Below are 22,892 nucleotides of genomic sequence, written 5' to 3' on the forward strand. Positions count from 1 at the left end.
AACTATGTTCTTCTGGGGAGTGGAGGAAACATTTTTCAGTCATGAGAGGAAAAATAGGCTAAAAGAACATTTTGGGAAGTGAAAATCTCTTGTTCAAATACTATTGTTTTGGTTGTTTAAGGTATGATCTTGCTGAGCTTGAAATGGGCTCTACTGCATCTCAAAACACAAGCTGCAGGCCTTTGCATTGCAAGGGTATGTTTGCAGTATTGAGACAGTATTGTGGAACAATAAAGAATTTGGTAATTTGCCATTTAAGGAGGTAAACCCCAGTTCTAAAGGTTACAAACATGTTTCTTTCAAGTTCTACATTCAAACTGCTGATTTATAAGCAATTGTAAATATTCAAACTAGGAAGCTGCACACAGAGGCCAAGAGAGGAAAACATTATTGTGGGAAACCAGTGGTATGACTCAGAGGTCACACAGACAAGCTGATCTTTTTGAAATATATTGCCATTCGTTCTCTAAGAAAACTTATTTTTCTCAGCAATTTGGAAAGACAAAGATTGAAAGATCTTTAAAAAAAAATCCAAACAAAAAACTTCTCAGAACTGAAATTTGTTCTCAGTAGACTGTCGAGTGTAAGAATTCAGTCTCATGCTAGTCTACAAAATTTGACTAACACGTGCACTATTTTCAACAAATCTTTACACACTCATCATATATTCCTTGAGCATAAATACCCAAAAACTGATTTGTGAATGCATTTATTTTACTACAAACTTTTTTTACCAGGCAAAAAAAGTTTATAGTAAAAAAATACATACACAAATCCGTATTAAGGATGTTTTATTACATTCTTAAGATTTTTGCTATTATTCTGGAAGTATTTAATCTTCAAAGATGGATCTTTCTATGAAATTTGTCCTCACCCAGAGCATATTTGAAGTGTTGTGAGGGAATACTTGGCTATCCCAGCTGTCAGATCTTCCCCTCTATCAAAAGTTGTCACTCTTGGAAGCATATGGTGCAAAAAACACAGGTACCTATGGGTTACTTATGAGTTAGACAGTTTGCATGGTAGCTTAAATTGCTGGCAAAGCCAGGTTTGCCCTTGCACGCTGAACCAGAGCAGTCAAGGTGCTGGCACAAAGCCCTCTCCTGGTACTGCTGCCCTGGAGGCAAAAGGAGGACAGCTGGTCTGAAATTACAGAGTTAGTTTCACCACACGACTCCTGCCTGAGCCCTGAGACCTGCTGTCAAAAATCAGTTAATCTCAAACACTAAGTCAGGATAAACTTCTAAAAGCATGGTTGAAAATGGCAACAAGTTTTGCTAACAACACTGGCCCTGGACGCATGCGCTGATCTTCCTTATATCCTTCAACATCTCCAGTCTGTTGTCATTTAGCAACCCACGTGACTTCTCATCTGTGCCAAAAGTATGATAAAACTACTGAATTCAAAGTTAACAAGTCACTGGTTTCATAATAGCTCATAAAATGTACCACTTGGGTTTTTTTTATACCCAAGCTGTGCAGTGCTGAGACTGCCCAAATACAGTTTTTGTTGACAGAGGAGAAAAGTGCATGAATAAACTTACAGTGAAACGTAAGCTGGCATGTGAAACTGGCTTGGAGCTCCCATTCCTCCATGATATAAAAAAGTGGTGTCTAACCCAGAACATTTAAGCCCTCCCCTAAACAGTTTTATCACTATGGGGTCTGTGAAGCACAAACTGGAAAGGGAGCAAGCAGCTGTCTTCAGTGGGATTCCCTCTGAAATTCCTGCCAACACCCTGCAAATTTACACTCTTTGGACAGCATCATTTCAAGGAAGGAATAGAGTCTAGTTCTCTGGATATAAAAGGTACAATTAAATTAACTTACACTTTAGGTTATTGCTAGACCTAGGGCGAATTCGCCCTAAAGATCCAGGCAGCAAAATTATATCATCCACATTAGTCAGATAGTTGCTTAAAAATTCAGTTCTTTCACAAGTCGTGTCTTCCATCCCTGCAGAAAGAAAATGCAAAATTAACCCACCCTGAAAATAAACACATTTTCCAGAACAGCAAAAAAAGGAGATCCCAAACACCCTATGTATTATTTCTTTTGGCTTACTCATTTTGCTCTTTACAGCCATCTAATTCCAACATAATACACTGGTAGGATTCAAACTAGGAGTGCCTATGCAAGAGAAATAGCAGTCTAGGCATCGTAAGAACAGTCACCACTGTGTGACATATAACATATGTGCACTGACTCAACTCCAAACTAAACTCATAGAAAAATCAAAGTCTGTTTCTAGTTTCATGTACTACTTTGGGGATTATTTCTTTTCAAACAAATGATTTTAAGAGGAATAGCACACAAAAGGTATTGTCTGTTGGTGGTCTGTTCTAAGGCAGCCGCAGATAAACAATTTTCTCTTGCAGATATTTGTGGTGGGGAGGAATGCACTGCCAGCCACAGGAGGTTCTCAGCACAAAACTGCCACCCCTGGAAATCCCTCCTGACCCTTACCCTCCTCTACCCACATCCAGAAACGATGCATATGCCATTTTATTTTTAAGGTAGCAGTTCATGTGAGACTGTCAGGAATAAAGACTTAAAAAGAAGAGGACCTTTGCTGGCATCACTAAAAAAGTTATGCAAACCCAGATTTTCATTTAAACTTTCTTTTTATCTTTGCTAATATTTACTATTTCCTATATTGCAAAGTTTATTTGAACGTTTGGAGGAATAAGACATACCAAATAATATCTGTGCTTTTAGGTGACTACATCTGACCATGAAATATCTTTTACCTCCTTCCTCCATTATTTTGATTACTTTTCCATCTAATCGGGGCACAGTCTTATATTCCATAGATATTAGAAAGATATTCCAGTCTTTCTTCTAATATGATAACTTGACCTACTAATTGCCATGGAAATGCCTCAATCTAAAGTCCTATTCTTCTCATGTACAGAACAACAAGGCTATTAAATTTTTTATTCCATGAAAACTGACAAGTAGGTTATTCTAGGCAAGTTATAGCCCTCCAATATAGGCAAGAAGAGCTACATTGGATGTGGCAACAGAAACACCAAGATTTGAAAAGCTCTGAGTAAAGAAGTAAACATCAGATCACTATGAAAGAGTTATGAAAGAGAAGTGTCCCTCCATGACAATTAACAGGTGAGCTGAGTGGCCAGTCCACACCAACTGGCTTTTTTTGGGAGAGTTAAACTACCAGAAAAAAATATCAGCACAAAAATATCTTAAATGGAACTTTGATTTAGGTTACCTATTATATTTACAGCTACATTGCTTAAGCATTTATCTTCTGATAAATATTATGGTTTAAAATTTACCATGATCACCAACAAATATAACATTGACACATCGATGTAGTTTCAACTGTTTCAGTCCATCCATTAGCTGTCCTACTGTCTTGTCAATCTCTCTCAGGGGATTCACCATCATCTGTATAAATATTCAGAAGAAAAAAAAAGTTAATTCTGTCATTGCAATGCTTCTACTTCTACAAATGGGGGTCCTTTAGCAAAACTTTGATGGGAAAATCATCCAGGTCAAGAGGCAAAGCCTTGGCTGAGCTGTTACTCCTACAATTATTGCACCATTTCCTTTTGTATATATCCACACCATGATTTCATCGTGAGAAAGCCTTGCTGAGATGCTGACACAAGACAGCAAAAGGTCTTTATGGCTGATCCTAGACCTCCCATGAACATGTGTACAGTTGGTAAAGCAATGCGTAGATAGTAGAAAAAGACAAGTGACTTTGAGGTTCAGTTTGTTTCTTACAGATGGAAAGCAGTGCTTTTAAAAGAAAACAGTATTTCATGTGAATGGTTTAGTCAAAAAATGAGTGTGAAATGAAGCTTTAGACTTGGGATTCACATGCCAAAGCACTTAATGAAGTTCACTTCAAAGGACACCTGACTCCAGGATGACAAGATGCACGTCACTTGAGTAGCACATGGGGCTCAGAGTGAGTGTTCTTCAGCTTCAAAGCCAAGAGTTTCCAACAGCTCAAATGACAGTTCTGGCAAAATTGTCAGCAGGCCCCAGAGGATACAGATACTGTACTGTGATTTCTTCATTAGTTTCTTTTTCATTAAAAACCAAACCAAACCAAACAAACAAACAAACAAAAAAAAAACCAAAAAAACAAACCAACCCCCCCCAAAAACTGAAAAAAGCAAGACACAGGACTATGTTTTCAGCCTTAAGAAAATGAAACACATCTTACCAGATGGCACAGAAAGAAGAAAAGTAAGATTTTAGGCAGAAGACTCATTTTGTTTTGATTTTGAGAAGAAAATATTTGTTGTCACTATATGGCAACTTCTTCCTCACTTGTCTGTTTGATTGGCTGATTCGAGTAGCCACAATAAAATATCCTTCCAATGACTAAAAGAATGATAACAAATTCTGGATGAGAAAAAAATAGATTTCACCAGAATTTTCTAAAATAAACTTCATGTTAGTGTGACCCAGAAAGAGATGGTTCAGAAATTCTCCCTCTGCCTGAACCATTAAGGGATAGATATTAAATGAGTCTGCTAGGTTATGACACAGGAAATGTCAACTCCCATGTGGCACCAAAAATACAGAGAGAAGGGACTTACAGGAGAAGGAATCATGGGGGGGGCGGGGACAGGAGGAACAATATCTGCAACATATGGAAGTGGTTCAGACAAAGGGTGAAATTTTGAAATAATTTAATTAAGGAAATCCTAAGTAGTCATTTAAAGTTAAAACTTTGAAACCAGAAAAAAAAGGAAAATTGTCCATTTCAGCATTCTTTCACTTTCCAATATAAAGAGTTTCTTCTACAAATGGGAATGCCATTTTTATGAAAGTCCCCTTATGTTGTCCATATATTGTCCATATAAGTCCATATTATATATATGTCAATCATATAAGGAAATACAGCTTTTACTCAGAATCCAAAACATATTCAAGGAAGCTGGAAATACAGACAAATTTCCTTTTAATGTTTAATTTTGTCAGCAAGCTTGAGCCTTCTTTTAAAAACTAATAATGATGATAAACAGCAACAATTCAAGAATTTCAAATGATAGTTCTGTTTAGCTACCCTCTTCAGAAATCTGACCTCCTCTTACAGTTCCTCCTAGATGTAACTTTCAAAAATTTATTGACAAACAAATAAATCTGTTGCATAAACATTTCTTCACCTATTATCAAGACTTTGAACGACTGTACAGAACCATTTTATCTTTCAAGATACATGGATTTCTAGGATGGTGCTACAATAAAGAGTTTTGTAGCATTGTGAAAGTGTTGGGTGTGGTACCTGAAACAAAAAAACAGCTGGATTCTCTCACAAGTTTTCCCATAGAGGAAGTCTGATTAGAAGGAAGAAAGAAAGAATCTTACTTTTAATTTTTACTAATTGGTAGAATCCATCCTGTACAGTGTTTCATTGCTGTCAAACAGCATCAAAAGATTAACTTGCAGATATGATGGCAACTATGATATAATAGTAACAGTAATAGTAGGGGTTTTTTTCTGAAATAATGGTGTCAAATTTTCACAGCTGACTTATAAGAAAAGTTCTTTAGGGGTAAGTTTGGATGACCTTTTCATTCAGAGAAAGACAGGTAAAAAAAAGAGCAGCATATGTTCACATCACTAAGAATATTATTTCTACTCTATTTCATGTCGGAAGGGTATCGCTTGGAATAGCAAATTAGTGAGTAATAGTAATATCATCCATAGTAGTTATTATTTCTCCTCTCAAATAAATCTTAAAATGTTAAAAGTTCTCTGGAAAATCCCTGGGGTTCTATACGTTATTTTTTTTGCATGTCCCTGTCTGCCATGTTCTCACGCTGAAATTGTGTGTCGCAAAATAACTCTTTAAAGCTGAATTGTGCAACAAGTCAAAAAACATTCTCACAAAAAACCTCTTGAGAAGAATGTTTACATCCTCTTGTAGGACACTGTGGAGTGTAAAGGCTTTTGTTTCTAGCTTAAAGGAGAAATATATAGATTGTTAATGCCAGGTGGACAAAGACAGTACACTGAGGAATACTCCTTTCATCCGCTTGCACTTTTGCCTAATAAAGCAATTTCTATTTGATGGTTTTCTTGTGAAAACAGATTTACACACCACCTCTTGCAAATACACCATTCAGAAATCCTGCTAGAAAAATTCCTTATCCTCCAAAGTCACAAAATGACTTTTAAATATGTATTTTAAAAACAAGTGTTATTTTCCTTTTAGATTAGTCACATTTTCAGGATATTTCCACAAACATGATGACTAGACACAAAACCTCAAATAATCACCATGTTCCCATTAGCTGGGAGTTACAGAGGCTGCAACATATTGCAGAACTTGCAATAGTTCAGAAGGTTTACCAGCAGCGGTAGAGTCTTCCCTCAGATTTTTCTGACATTGCCTCCAGCTGATGGCTGGATTTTAAAAAACAAAGAGATTATAAAGATAACTTTCCCTAATGCACACAGTTTGAAACAAGAAAAACCCAGCCCCCAGAAGGCTTGGTCTGGTTTGGCTGCTCACCTTTGGGTCCTTCACCAAAATTTATAAAAGTTTTGGCTGCAAAATCCCAACCTGAAGCATGGAGTGAACTCCCAAATTGAAAAAAATAAAGACAGCGTAGTGCCTAAAAAGTGGCACTTCCATCATAAATTTTTGGAACTTACTTTCTTCCGACGAGTTTCCGTAGAATATTGATCCACTCTATGTACTTTTCTTCTTTTCTTTGGAGCTGCAACTGGTCTTTCCTGTCTCCTCTTAGGAGGAAGCTTTCTCTTAGGTCTCTTAGGCGGAGTAAGAGGGGAGCCATAACTACTCTCCTGTACTGGCAGGGAGAGATGTCTGGACTCAGAAAAAAAGCCTGTCTCAACTCACATCAGATAGTAAAGCTACCTATGCCAGATAATCCTGAAGCATAAATGCTATGGCCTTATCAAATATTTAGGCTTTTGGACAATTTAGGATCTACCCCTTTTTAAGGAGGAATTCACCAAATTGTACTGAAAGCAGAACAGCAGTTACAAGAGCAGACAGCATAAAAGCAAATTAAACTGGTTCTTCTAAAGATAGGTGGGGCTTCTGTGTTTGAAGAGACACAGTATAGAGGGTATTAGTTATCAAATATTAATCCATTAATATTACTGAGATTTTAGTTAATTTCAATTACAGCAAAATTCACTCATACAACTTAATGAGTGTCCAGGGTAGAGTACTCATGGAAATGCAACATCCCACTTGAACAACAGTTCAGGTGTGAGGATTAAAGGCTGTTCAGTCTCAATGACTTCTGCAAGGTTTCCCACATCAATGGTTTGGCTGAATTAGTGAAATCAAGTACCCTTATCCATAGCACTAGCAGGTACCACTATTGTGTGCCACACCCTGCACCTCGCTGAAATCACCAGAACCCCATTTGCCACTATGTGGGGTCTGCAGATGTGAGACTCTGTTAACACGGAGCTTCAAATTAGCTGGTGGGGGACATTAGTGGCAGTGCATGAGAAATCCATGCTGCTACCTGCCTTATTACCACCTTTATGGGCATTTTGAGAATTTAACTTCCTAGCAGCTTCAGAGTGGCATCTCATTGGGTAATGGTATTGCTCCTAAATGCACAATGACCTAGGATAGACTTATGGAAGGAAAAATAAAAAATGTAGAAGGAAAAAACCCTAAGATCTAGCTAAAATAAACTACTCTCCCATTAATCAACTTGCTTGTAATTTTAAACTATCCCACTCCTGCTGACTGTCACACAACTCACAGGCTCTTGGCACTGTTCGAGATGGCATGAGAAGAGCTGACAGGTGACACCTACCAGGAGATAAACCACAATCTGCAATGGAGCACGCTGAGTGGGCTGGGGGAGAGTTGGAGATTTATGATGGTAATTAAGTTCTATGTACTTAGGCAGCTTCTCCCAGTTGTTGAGTTACAGAGCTCCATAAACAGGGAAGGGGAAGAAGGGGATGTTACCATCTGCCATGCTGTTTCATTGCTTCCAACGCAAGCAGCTGGAAAGGAGATTCTAGTCCAGTCTCATTCGTCTTTCTCCAGAAAGGCATTTTAATAAAGCAGCACCAGAGTTTTCTGTTTCTAAAATGCTTCAAGCTTTGTGCAGTCCTGATGAGAGGAGCGGCAGGGAAAGGAAGGACTCTCATTTCACTGTCTGTGAATCGCTCAGACAGAGCTCCACAATGCCAGAAACAGGCGAGCGCGGGAGACTGCGGTCTGAACACTGAAGTGACTGTCTCAAGACAGCGTGTTAGAGGAGTAGCAGAAATGGCTTAGCACTGCCAGATTTTGATGTATTTCAGAGCTCTTATGGTAGTATATTTCTAGAATATTTTATGTAAAAAAAAAAAGTTAGGTAGGAAAAAAATGAAAAAAGCCAAGTTCTTATTAACCAGCCAATTCTTAGTCTTGCTTGAGAAAAGTCAGAACAGAGTTATGGAGGAGGGAACCAAATCCCTCCCCGCTTACAGAAGGAAACTGTAACATCACAAGGGTAACCAGCCAGCCAAAGCTTTGCTTCTTGACCTGGATGGACCAACCTACCAGAGTTCAACTGCAGAAGCACAGAGGGAAAGAAAAAAAAAAGGCAGAAGTAAATCAAAAGCAAGCATATTATTTTATAACTCCCACAACTGCTCCTGGAAACATAATAGAACCCACTGAAATACCTCCTAAAATGTTAAAAAAAAAAAAAACAAAAAACAAACAAACAAAAAACAACCCCCCAAATAAAACACCCCCACCCCAAAGCAAAAAACCCAAACAAAAAAAAAACCCCACCAAATACCAAAACCTAGACAACCAACCCATTTACACTGAAATTCATGTTAGTGGATATGCAAAGTTACTTGTGGAGACTAGCTACAATATAAAAAACACTGGCAATTCACCAATAAATTTTAAGTGTATCTAAGTCCCTTTGCTTCTTGCTTTAAGACACTCTGCTGTGCATGTCCTGAGAAGATCTAAGAGCCATCTAGATGCCATTAAACCTCTGAGATTATACACTTAAAATAAATTTAGAACATTATTTGGTATAATAAGCTTAAATAAAAATTCCCTTCATTCTAATAAAGATTTGAAGGTTTTCAAGGTAAATAACTATTCCTCAAACTACTAACTGCAGTAAGAAAAATCAGCATGAAATATTCATTCTTCAAAAGAAGAAATAAGAAGCCCATTGCAAATATAAGACAGTTGTTACAAGCTTGTTTTCAAACTTTATTGTTTGGTTGATCTGCCTTTGCATGAAGAAAAGTGGTCAGTAATAATGTCTAACTGCTGCCAGCAGTATATAAGGAAAAAAAAAATCTTTCACAGGGAAGTCATGCTCTTGGTATCATGGAATTAGCTAGAGGGGGATCCTTTTGAGGACTTTCTTCCAGATGATGTAAATTTCATAGCTTCTAAATACTGAAACCAGTGTTATGAGAAACAATATAAAATACTTCCTCTAGCTTGTCTATCCCGAAACCAGGCCCCTAGCAAACCTCAGCATCTGTGTACTTACACAGCTGTACTCATTTACTTAAGTTTCCATTCACAAAGTTTTGTTCACTGTTTGAACTGCAAACCCATACATGCTCTTCTGCTAACTCATCTGTTCTCAATTTGCTGAAAATCAATTTCATGGTCATCTTGTGTTTAATACAAATGACATGAAACTATCTATTTGCAAAACTCTCATAAGCTATTAATTCACACTTACTAAGAGCCAAAGGTTTGCTTTGCAATTAGAGATCAACCTTAAGATAATGACCCACAAGAACCCCGCTACAGGAAGAGCCTTTGGCGGCTTTTTGCTTTTATAATGACTTTTCCTCTTATGAACACTTTGCTACACTTCACTTTTTACACTCTTATAATTAACCTGAAACTAGATTGCCGCATTGGATGCTAAGCGGATTTGTTAAACACCACAATTGAAAGAACATTTTCACTGCCATCATCTTAATATTCCCCATTGAAGTCCATGGAAAAAGCTCCATAATTCTGTTCAGGTATCCAGATAAACAAAATTAATTAAATAATTAAAGTTTTCAATCATAAGGCACATATAGTAATTGTAACATTTCACTAAGAGGAACTATAAAGCACTATTTAAGAACTACATCATCAAATCAGAGACCTCTCATTACCATGCCTGACTGAATTAGACAACTCCTGAGCCAAATGACAACATGGACATATATCCACATGTGTCAATTTAGCAAGTGTTGGCAGATCTTAACCCCTGCTCATCCAGAAAATGGACTGCTTCTCTCCATCCAACATGGTGCTTCAGTGCTGATTTGGAATAATTCCTCACACCCACTGCTCTAGGACCACAGCTTAAACTGCTCCAACAGGGCTGCTACTCACAGCAACTTCATAACCTCTGCAAACTGTTTAAATAGCCCAAATAACTCAACTATACTACAAAATACTAATGCTGCTTCTCTCTACTGTCAAGAACAGCCACCAGCTGTACACCAAACAAATAAGAAACTACTGCTGGGTACGTGGCTGCTCTAGGAGATCGGCATTGCCTTCCAGGGGGTAGGCATCGGATACACTCCTCACTTTTTGAACACTGCACACATTTGTTTACCCTTTGAAAATCTTACATATAAACTCCTGCAGTCTTGTGATGGGAATCTGCAGGCATGCATTTGCACTGAAACTAGGGGACCTGTGCAAGATGTCAGACATCACTGGAAATGCCAGATCCCAGCCACTCAAAGCAGGATATTTGGGTAGCGCATTTACTTTCCTCACATATCCCAGACAAGTGCATTACCTCTAAGTTCTTGTCACCTGGACAGTGTTGTCAGGGGAAACATTACCCATCAGTTCCAGCCAGCTACACAAAGTCAAACAAGGGGTTAAACTACTGCAGCATGTTGCATATAATTTTTCATTAAAATGCCTTATAGTGCTTTAAAAGTTTTTCCAAGCTCAACAGTAAGGTCCTGAGGGAACATTATTGGAAAAGCTTTCTGAATCCCTGTGGGGCCTATATGAAACTGGAACTAGCAGCTTTTTACATTTCCTGAAAAACTGGAATTATTACTTTGGCTACTGCTGGCTCTCAGCTTTAAAGAAAGCTTTTTTCTTCTCTACATTTTATCTCAATATTTTCTGTATTATACTTTAATTACTTTTCAGAAGCATAAACTGTTAGAGGAAAGTTAAATTATGTTGTTGCACACAAATATACTCCTGTCTTCACCAAATAAATATTTCCATTTGCATTATAGTATCACACCAAGAAATATCTTCCTGAAAGGCACAGGAAGTTTCTTCTCCCAGAAGTGAATTTTACATGATAAATCCTTTAGAAGACAACTCTGTTTTCTCTAGCAGAGGGGAAGCATACTGCAGAAACAGGTGAAAACAAAGTTGCTAAAAATGGTACTCCTGAGCAGCATCAATATTTTGGGGAAAAAAATCCAAGTATTAGAGACACCTGCTTTTTCTGTAGAAAAAAAAAAATCTGTGCTAACCTCTGAGTTGAAAGGACCATATCTGTGGCCAGCAGCATCTGGTTGCTCAGAGTAGAAGGCATAAACATATGGCCTAAAAGAAAGAAAGGTCTTGTTCAGGTTAGCTTTCCTTTGACAACACCACAAAAACACAGGCTAGCCAGGTCAAGTCACATCCAGTCAGCTTTCCAATGAGACTTAGCTCTATGGAAAAAGCTCTATCTCAGTCATAGAATCCTGCAATTATTTAGCAGTTCTCTGTTTCCATGGCATGATTAGTTGTTTATTACACCCAAGAACACATGCAAGAGGGCACATGGGGTACCATCTGAGGACACATGCTCATTCTAAATCTTGTAGGAGAAATCCCAACAGGAGCTTGCCTGAGCCTTGCAGCAGCATGTGGGAACTTGTGTAGTAAAACCCACTCATAATTAAAATCTGAGTATTTTCCTAGAGCTCGGTGTCCAGCTCTACAACTGCCATCGCCTGTAAGATTTTTAAACCATATTAGGCTCAGTAGGATAAGAACAATGCAAGTTAATCCACATAATTACATGCTTCTTGATAGGAAATAAATTCATATAATACATTTATTTGGAAGAATCTGATGCTGATGGTTAAAAGCTGATATGAAAAAACCCCCAAAAACCCAAACCAACAAACCAAAAAAAGCCCAATTCCCAAAGAACCCACACTAAACACAAAAGCCAAACAAATCCTTAATTCAATGATGTCTTGTAGCAGACAAAAATAAATTTAAGAAATTAATTTTTGCTTTCTCTTCCAGCTACTTATAAAGAGAAGACAAACTAGCAGTTATCTGACAGCAGATAATAAGTGAATTACCTTTCATTGTCTGGAAGGGTTAACCACTGAAGTATTGTTAATATTCTGCGTTCATGGGGGATGACACTGGACCACAAAATACAAAGATATACCATGTTATCATAGAATATAAAAAGCATCAACAAAATGCTTGCTATGACCTGAATTTTATATTAATCTAATGTATCATAATAGCATAATTTGCTTTTAGCATGCTGTATCTTCTTTGTTGCTTAATACTGATTCTTAATTTGCAAACAGAATCACATCAGACCTCCTGAATGTCTGCATACTCCACAAGAAAGATGATTAAAAGTTCACAAACGTAGTCAGAACTCAAAGCAATAAATCTACCTCTTCTAAGGAGGAGTGAATAAAAGATCCATTCTGGTGGCTTTAACCCAGATGAACCTTTTTGTATGCTGCCATTGGATAGCTGGCATGGGTAAAATCCACTATATTGCTCACATCAGTACAAGTTTAAAAAACCACCCTGCTCTGGTAATACTCCTTTTCCTTGTTTCCAGACACTGGAAAAATTTCATTGCCTTAACATAGCCACTGAGGGCTAGTCTGGTGTGAATCAGAACAGAGCCTTCTGAAACACCAGGGCAGCAGCACAGGGACTTGAACCCTGACAGCTTCTCACCCTGCAGAACAGACCCATCTGACTTTACTGCTTGTACAGCACTTGCCATTCTTACTTGGCTGCTGAGGCCAAGTTCATGCTATGAGAATGACTAACCCTAGAAACTGTTAAAGTTCCAAATATCTCATCTTAGGAAAGCTCTGCAGGCCAGTGACCATGCAGTCATTTTAGTACAATGGCACAGTCAGTCCAGAATCCACTGGCTCAATAGCAGAATCCCAAGGCAGGAATCAGACACCACCATCAGTCACCATAATGAACTGAATTCAGCTCTCTTTGGAGAGCTCTGGCACAGAAATAGAAATGGCAGCAGCCATTTGCAAATACTTTTGTTTTTAATGCCTTGTAGACAAACAGTAGTACTCAGTCTCCAGCTACACAGAGAACTCTGTAAAAAACCATAAAATTGAAAATTTATACTAAAATTTTCAAATAAGATAATATTTTAAACCGGAATAATAATTTTAGATACTGTCCAACTTTTATGTTTTTATAGCAATAAAAGTTACTTATGCAATATGAAAAAAAAGAAAATCCACTAGTTCAATTAACTCATTTCTGACTAAAATATTTTGCAAATTCTGTTTTCCTGATAAAGTCTGCCTGAAAGTTCTCCCAAAAATATCCTGTGTACCAAAGGAAATAATACAGTTGTAAGACATACATTTCATTCATACCTAAACTGGCTGCCCCATTCCCTTACTAGTGCTATTCGTACAATCTGTCCTTAGCTACCTTTTTTACATTTTGTATCCCCAAGCATGCATTGACCAGGGTGTTTATGTAGACTATGTAGCTATAGTTTAGTTTGTAGAGCAGCAGAGTGGAGCTCTGTCAGATTTCATCTTGCAATCCTAAACCTATCATCAGCTCGTAGTGTGTTTTATTATTCCCTCTATGTGCTTTATGTTTACAACAGTAAACCATATTATTTCTAAAGGAAAAATAGTCAAATCCCCTTATTACTTCAGTCTTGTAGCTTAAACATTTTCTTTGCTCCTGCAATCTTGCCAGATGCTGTAATAGAAAGACTGATCTACACAAATTCCTCAAAAATTATCAAAATTCATTCATTTTTGGTTGTAAAGATACATTTTAGTGGGAACAAGGGAAAATAAGTTGGAATCATTAAACAAGAGAACAAACAGCAGATATCCTCAAGGCTGTCTCTTAGGAAAGAGAAATTTGGTATCTTGCTCAAAGGACAGACTGTATGGTAAAATGAATGAATCAGACCATTAAGTAAATTAGACTGGTGATGTTAATTAATGTAAGAGGACAATAAGAGTCTTCCACACTCAGAGGACTAAGAAACATTGCTAGCAATACTAAGGAAGCAAAAAACCACACTTTGAAATGACAGTAATTTTTCACATTGGCATGCATCTTATCTTCAGGTAACTGAAGATAAAAAAGTCAGTGCATGAATCTAAAGCAGGAAAATGTAGCATCAGCTTTAGTTATCAGAAACATTGCACAGATGAAACAATAGAGGGTTACAGGTAGTTTCCAACCTACTGAATGACTTGAGAAAGGAAAACAACTTAATAAACACTTATATTGAATTAATTCTGAATTATTAATTAAAAATCTCCAGAAAGCAGAAGGTACTTACATAGACCAGAAGAACGTGCCAGCTTTCACCCCTTGCTTAGCTGCAGTAATCCAAATCTAATGAGGAAAATATAAGAGGATTAGAATATGTTCAGATCTCTAATGACTCTCTGATATCAAAAGAAAATGTTTTCAGGACACATTCTTCTACCCTGAGCCTAGAAGTGAAAACTGCAGTTTTCAGCCTCAGCCCTAATTTGAAAATGAGGAGTGACAAACCTATGTAAACTCTGTAGCAGTGGGTCAGCTGCTGTGCTGTAGACTTTCACCCCTAAATCTCTACGTTGCTTTAATTAAAAGCACTAAGTTTCATGGCCAGGAATTCTTCCAGTATTTAATTTCATTTTCAAAACCCAGCCACTACTCACCTGACCCTTTTAGAGTTCAGGTTTTGGAGGCTACTCAGTTAGAAAGGAACATACCTCAACACTAATTAGTGTCTGCATGAATGTCCCTCTTCTTGGAATCAGTAGCTATCAGCAGAAGATGTGTTAGAAGAGAGCACACAAAAAAGGCCACAGAGAGTGACACAGAGGTGTTAAGACTGCAGGGAGGGACACCTTCCTAAACAGATGTTTAAGAACTTCTTGAGGTCACCCGATAGGGTGATTGATGGGAATGACCGAAAAATCTCCACGAAATTTTCAAACCCTTTTCTCAATCCTTGAAGTCCCTTGTATTTTTCTAGCTATAAATCAGTTTGCAGCAGAAAGTTCTGCAATGTAGTCACACACTCCGTGAGTGTATTTTTAATACTGTTTGGTTTAAAACCTGCTGGTTTTCAGTGGGGTTAGGGTACCATTGTCATACTTCAAAACAGGCTATTAATCCTTTCTCCTCCCAATTCTATACAACATTCATGATATTCTCCTCTATTCATTCCTTTTCAAACACAGGTTTGATCTTTTTCTAATGAAAGCTACACCATACTCCTGGTTATCCTTACAATCCTCTTTCTCTTTTCTATCCTATGACTACACAAGGCAGGGAAATGAGAATGTTGGAAAATCAGAAAGGTTCACAATCAAGGAAAGTAAACAATGTTTGCAGCTCTACTGAACTAAATTTCTCTTGCAAGAACTCTTCAAAAGTGGCACTGTGTATAGAGCTAGATTATTTCCTCCCATTATTCATGCATACTGCAACATATGCACTTAATGAAATATTAGGACAAAATGTAGCTCACTTACGTAATAATTGCAGGGTTTTGTTTACTTTAAATCAACTCTTTAAAAATACAAAGTCCCAGTACCTTGCTCAAACAGGCACTTATAAACTGCCATCTGGACATGCATCATTCAAATGTCTTGCCTGAATTATTCACACATCAGTCTTAATTGAAATTGATTTGGCACAGTAATGAAAGATCGTTTACACAATGAGGTTATAGTTAACAGCAATTAGATTTGAATATTGTAATGTTATTTATGGGAAAATTGGTCATATTTGTATTTCCATTGCCCTGGACACAACCTTTACCTCTCGTCTTCTATTCCATCTCGTCTTCCATTCCATTTGACTGGACTCGGTCCAATTAAATTAAAATTACAGCTATAAAAGGTAATTTGCTCTCATTTTACTCTAACTTTGTAATAATGCTAGAAACCTCTTTTCCAGTGAAAGCTACATCCAGAGTAATGCTATAGAAAGGAAGTTTTACTAAATATGTGCACCAAGATCAGGAGCAGAATGGCCATGGGTTTGGAGACCACTCTTTGTTTTCAGGTGCTTCTCCTGAAGAATTTGATTTCAGGTTTGGTTTACATTTACAAACACTCAAGCTGCTACCAAACAGGGAGTCCCCCAAACATCTCCCCCAGCCTCTCACCAGCACCACATGTTGCATGGTGACAATGATCACAAAATGATGTGGCTGCACAGTAACTGCCAAAAAAAGAGAAAAAAAATTGCTTTGAATTTATATTGGAATTTGGGGGTTATAGTGAATAACAGCAATATTGTTTTCAGTATCAGGGTACTGAAATTTGAATATCACACGATACTAGCTCTGACAGGATGGGACAGAACGATGCAAGTGGACAGGAAAGGAACTGCACCTACAACCCAGTGACCATGTCACTCAGCCCATGTCACACTGCAGTCTAAGTATGATCGCAATCCAAGGATGCTTGTTTGCGCCATACAAGTCAGCACAGCCAGGGTATGTAACCAGCCTAGATACTGTCTAATTAAGGCAGTTATTCATTACATATTCATTAGTGCATCATGGTATTCACAGGTGAAAAAGGGCCCACACTTAAAGCAATTTCCTTTGCATTGCAGATTTATTCATAGAGAAAAGCCCAGTTCTGGCAGAGAAAGGTGGTCAAAGACACATTCAGCATGAAATGTGTGTCAGCTCCCACTGTTGCTGTGCTCTGTCTTGTTCTACTTGGAGAACCATTTTCCCCACAGGAGTTTTTCTTTGAAAATACTTGTGTTCCTGCAAATTCTAAATAATTTTGCAGATATCTTTGGGAAGGTACAAACAAATTAAGTCCAGAGAATTCTGTGTTTGGATTTTACCATCTGCAGACTCTAGTTTGACTTCCTAGTACTTTGGTCCACAGGCCCAAACTGTCCAGTCTACCTGGCTGTCTAAATGAGACCAGCCAATTTCTACCCTCAGCAGCTGAAGACATCCCGTGCTTCTCCTTACACAGCTGAATTCACCTCTGACCCTGTGCATTTTAGGTGGTGATTTTAAACACGTGCCAAAAGACACTCTCCCTCCAGCCAGGCAAGTAAAACACTTGTCATCCTGACAGATGAATAACTGGATCACTGGTATATTGCTAAGTAGCCAGCACATCTGTAAGAAAGTGGTCGCTATATTTTCATTCTTGTTGAGCATAGAGTGTGCTTCATGCATGTCACCTGAAAACAGCAAGCGCTGGGGTAATGCACATAAGTGGAGATCGCCCTCAGTTGTGCAGTCCTAAGAGCAGGAAGCGCAGCCTGAAGGCATTCAGCCTAAAGGCTTCAGAGAGGGAAAAGCTGCACCTGCCAGTATTTCACCTCAGGAATGCAGCCATTTACATTGGCATTAGCAGTTTAGATGAGTACATGTGTCTGCTGCACTTGAAATAAGATGAATAGCTAAGACAAGGATCTGTTGAAGTCAAAAATCAGCAAATCAAAGGGCCCCTATCTGTCTACAACATCTGAGTGAGTCTCAATGACTCCATCCTGACTTTGGCAGGCAGAGCCTAATTCAACTCAAGCTTACAACAGATCTCTACTGGACCTCTGCTCTCCTTTTTTAGGAGGAAGCAAAAAAAAAACAAAGAAACCAACAAAGCAGCCAGCCCTTTGATTTATTTAAATCCAAATTAAGAAAATTCAACACTATCACCATGGTACCTAAAACTGCTACTCAGCAACACACGTGTGGGTGTCTTTCAGCGTGCAGAGAAGCAGCCATATCGAGGAGGAAGAATTTCTATTTGCATTGATCAAGCTCTAAATAAAATACTCATAATGTTTTAGAGTTGAGACACTGCTGATAAATCTAGCGGTAGCTGTTTCTGCTTGAGATATCCTTGTTACCCAGACCCCTTAATGGATAGGCAAAATTAGACAACAGACTGGAGCAACTGATGGCAGCACACAAGTTGATTTAGGGTAATAACTTCAGTAGAAATACTGGCAGCAAATTCTTACTGTGGTCTTATCACCAGTGACTGCCTCTCACCGTCTAAGTTAAATTCATTGTCTTTCAAGGCAGTCTACAAATTGTGCAGGAGGGTGGGACAGAAAAAAGTTACCAGATGCCCTCCCAACCTTGTCCATTCAAACCAGCTGAAATTAAGAAGCAAATAAAGGTTATTGTTCTGCAAGGTCAGTACCATTTGTGAGCTTATGCAATTTATTTGCCGTACATAATTTTGTTGGGTTTAACTGTTAATATGTTAGAATTTTATAGTCAGCTGTTTAACCGTGTCAAATGTCCACTCCCAGCTTGCATAGGGCACAAGCCTAATTGTATTGCAAACTATATAAAAGACATATTTCTGAATTAATTTGCTTAAGCAGAGAGAAGGGGAATAAATATTTGAAAAATAATGAGAGATCAACCACTCTATCTTCCTACTATGCCACAGGAAACCAACAGTATCCAGCTTTTCCAATACAGAAAGACCTATTAAATTATGCAATCACAGATTCAAACCTAGTACACTGGCAGGTGTCCCGAAAAATAGTATGAAAATAGTATGCATGCTTTCCCAGATATATATTAAACATATCCTGTAAGTTGAATTACTTTTATTTTTATATCCTCTGTGTTGAATGACTACAATTCTCCATTACTTATAGAAAGTAGATAAGGCTAAACAATAAGTTAGGTGTCAATGCCATATGGAACATGGAAGTCCCAGGTTCTCCCTTCCTACTGCTAGACAGGTGTGCAAGTACTTAATCCAGAGTTATTCAAGATAGCTGTGGAATTTTCTTTGAAAACCTGCACAGAAAGTGGGACACCTCCCTGGTTTTAATCTTCCATGAATAAACAAGAGCCCACAACTTCACAAAGGCTGACACATATTTAACATGTCAGATGAATCAAAGACTGCATCAAAGGCTGATGTAGCAATGAGAAATCCCTTCCACATCTAGGTAAAGGTGGGAAGGAGGAAATCACAGCATTTCGTAGTAAAGAAAGGTGTACAAGACTGGTACAAGCATGTAGAATTAATACCACTCCTGCACCACTTGCAATTTGTTCTGCCAACAAGGTAAAATGTGGAGTAGCCCTGTCCACACTTCTTACAAAACAGAAATGTTCTCCCAGACTTGGAAACTAAACATTGCCTTCTTGCCCAGACAGAAGATTTGTGGTACAAGAAGTCTATTAAATAAATAGACAGAGTCCTATTGCTTGTTCATGGCTCAAGCTGGATAAAAAGAAGTACTTATAAAACAAAATCACAGACATCTCTCCTTCTGTTTCCCCTACCAATCAACAAAGTGATTGCAAGACCTGTTCAGGATGGAAAGGCAGACGACAGTGTTCTGAAGTTTCTGTAATTATTAGACAGACAAAATCAACAAAATTCCAATAATGGTTTTAATCTAAATACTGAATCAGGATGAATCAGGAATATCATGTTAAGATGCAGGGTGATGATAGCTAATGTCCACAGGCATACCTTGAAAACTACAAAGACAGTTTCACAACATGCTGTCTGATACCTAGGAATGTCATGGCCATGTTTAAGGATTAACATCTCAAGATAGTCCTTTTTTGAGGGTTGTAGTCTTTAAAAGGTTGATAGTGAATGTAAAGCTACATATAAGGCACCCTAAACATCCATCAATACTTTTATAATTATGATATTTCTAAAGTGAAAGACATCTTTGGTCCCAAACTCAGCTGCAAGCCAGGTTACCTTGTGAAGGAGCCTCTCTGTCCCCATTAACCAGCAGTTGTACACCTTGCCTCTTCTGACCTTGGAGAGGCTAATGGGTTATTTCTAAAGATCATGAAAGATCACTTAAAAAAAAGCCCAATATATGTAGTGTAAGCTTAAACTCACTACATCAAACCAAGACATGGAAAACTATGCTTAACAGAAGCCAAAGAAAGACAGCTGGGGCCTAAATTTAGTGCCTAAAGTTACTTGGGATGAAAACATGAATGTCAGTGTCATGAAAAATGAGCAGTAAACTTAGTTTCCCCCATGGGCCCTGATGCTCACCACTTCTGTGAGATGCTGTTGCAGTATGAGGAGTGGTTTTATGGCTGTTTCCTATGAAACACTTTTGTTTTGAAAACAAGGCTGTTTTAAGCTTATATAATAAATCAACATTGTACACTAAATCAGGAAGTCCCAGAACCAGTTACAGCACCCTGAAACACTTCCAAGCTACTTTCTCCCCCCTTCACCCTTTCCTAATGCTATTAATTTCTCATAATTTGTGGAGTAAAAGCATTCAGATATTCATCTGCCAAATCTCACTGATGTCTGGGGTAATCTGGCAGGTTTTCAGCAAAAGACTGAGTACTGAAAAAAGAAAGAAAGAAAGAAGGAAAGACCACCAAACCCCCCTACATTTTCATAGAACCATATACAGTATGCCAGCTTCCAGGACCAGAAAGTATTTCAGAAATTATCAACATAAAATTACATTCTCTTCTAGGCATTTTAGCCTTAATACAAAGCTGGGAGTCTCAGACACTTTCTGCCTTCTTGCACAGAAAAACAGTAATTTCCAATCCTGTGCAAACCATATCCCACTCTCCAGGTTTTGAGTACTTCAGTTTGAGACCCAGGACCTAAAAAGAGCCAGCTGAATATGTGATACGACAGACAGGATTCCTGTGATACACAGACCTGGTATCCCTTTCTACCCCCTTAATTGAACAGTCTCATCTTTCAAAACCCAGGTATTTTGGGCAGTTTATGTCAATGTCATATTTAAAGAAAATTATAAAAAAGCATTAGAAATGGACTGTATCTAACCAATACATAGACAGAGGTAAATTCTTCTCTTCTAAAAAACTGCAGCTCTCTTATCAGATGTGCAATTATTGCACATGCAGACAGAGTATAATTTATATCATATTTCTGCAAGAGATCTATCACCTCCTTATCCAGCTACTCTATCAGGTTTGCCCAATTCGTGTGTTTCCCTCATATTATAGTGTATGGGGATTGAATTATAGTCCTTCCTCTGTGCATTTGCTTCCAATTTTCCAAAGACATGTCCAGTTTATTACATGATTTGTGTGTTTCCTTTTTAACAACTCTTCAGAACAACTGGTTTATTTTATCATCCCTACTTGGGTATGCAACACCCCCCCAAACACACACACACCCCATCCTCTGATGATTCTATCCAGCATAAGGTCACCCACTATTGCATAACTTTCTCAAACTCTTCTCAGATGACATTTTTCATCCAGAAAATCTTTTATTCCCTGGAGTAGGTGCGGGAATTAATGTTCCCCACAAAACACAGCAGGTGATGAAGTATTCATAGACTTATATCGTACTTTTAAAATGTCATAGTTTAAAAGTAGAGACATTTGTACAAGCCCCAACAATTAGTTCTCCACTAACTCCTACCTAACCGTAATTAAGGTAAGATGCAGAATTCAATTTGCAATGCATAATTAAATTCCAGCTACTTAATGAGTTGTCACACAGCAGTTGAGCCACAGGATTATCTATAAGCTCGATTCCAGACTGGAGCAGGTGTTAACTGTGTGGCTCTGGCTGTAGCTGAGATAAAGAGATTACACACTGCTGCTCTTTTGCTGCTCCTAGTTTTGATCCTGATTCCATCTGGAAAGGTAAATAGCTACGTTCCTCACTCTGTCTTCTCCTCACCACCCATGCCAAAAGCTAACCCAGGTCACAGCTAGCCAAGGAGTCACTGACAGACTTTTCAAAAGCACAAACACCTCATTCTGGCTCAGCTTCAGCCAGACACATCTGCCTGCAGCTCTAAATTGTCTTGTCTCACATTTGTTGTGGACTAAATGACTTGCAGACAACACACACACTTGCTAAGCCTACAACTGTCAGAGCAACTCCTTTAGCCTCTTGGGATATTTCTGTCTTAAGAGATTTGGGGGATGATATGGATCAATTTAGCAAACAAATGACAGATTATGGTGTTCCAAACCCCTTCTGATTTCCTCACCTCTACCATCTCACTCTTTTGTGAGGTTAATTCATCACAGAGCATTTAAACCATAGTTCCCTAAGCATTCAGTGCAATGAAATGTGCATGCACCTTGGCTTCCTTAAACCTTGCTGGTTTTGCTTTTGTTGTCAAAGAAAGCCACTACAGCATGCACCAATGCGGAAAGTGCAGCAGAAGCAAAGGGACTGTCTTTGCTGTAGCAGTACAGAATACTTGGAAGGACTCCATCTCCTTGCCTAGAATAAAGGTTCAGACCTAGTCCAACGCTAATCCAAGAGACTGGACCAGCCTCTGCTGCTGTGCTCAAGGCAGAAATTAATTCTCAAGTTTCTACAGCCTCTGCAGTAAATCAGGTAACAGTGATTACTTGTGGACTTTAATAATAATTATGAAATTATGCTGTGCTATGCTGACAAAATATTTATACTAAAACTTCTCAAGAACATTACTAGGACAAAAACCTAAGAAACCCATAAAGAAAAGGAAAAATTATGCCACAGTAACAAAATCACAGTGTTACACTGCTGCCTCAAGTGAGGGTTTTATCCTAGCTGTGTCTAATTTATACTTATCAGTACAAACACCTTTCCATAGTCAATGGATTTATTATTCTGAAAAGCAAAAGCCAACTCAAAACATTACATTAAACTGATAGACAGAGGGGCAGCCAGGGGGAGGAGGGGGTAGGGAT

At 38.2% G+C, this 22,892-nt stretch overlaps 1 protein-coding gene across 1 annotated transcript in view; it reads right to left on the minus strand.

The window, feature by feature from the left end:
* ENPP2 (ectonucleotide pyrophosphatase/phosphodiesterase 2) overlaps positions 1-22,892 on the minus strand; it is a 71,954-nt gene that overhangs the window by 19,201 nt on the left and 29,861 nt on the right. Inside the window, 5 exon segments of the mRNA XM_041407532.1 lie at positions 1,831-1,956; positions 3,300-3,411; positions 11,479-11,551; positions 12,307-12,372; positions 14,550-14,605. Of these exon segments, the coding sequence (XP_041263466.1) occupies positions 1,831-1,956; positions 3,300-3,411; positions 11,479-11,551; positions 12,307-12,372; positions 14,550-14,605 (433 nt within the window).

Source organism: Onychostruthus taczanowskii, unplaced genomic scaffold (genome assembly GCF_017590055.1).
Source record: "Onychostruthus taczanowskii isolate IOZ18803 unplaced genomic scaffold, ASM1759005v1 scaffold27, whole genome shotgun sequence".
Taxonomy (NCBI): Eukaryota; Metazoa; Chordata; class Aves; order Passeriformes; family Passeridae; genus Onychostruthus; species Onychostruthus taczanowskii.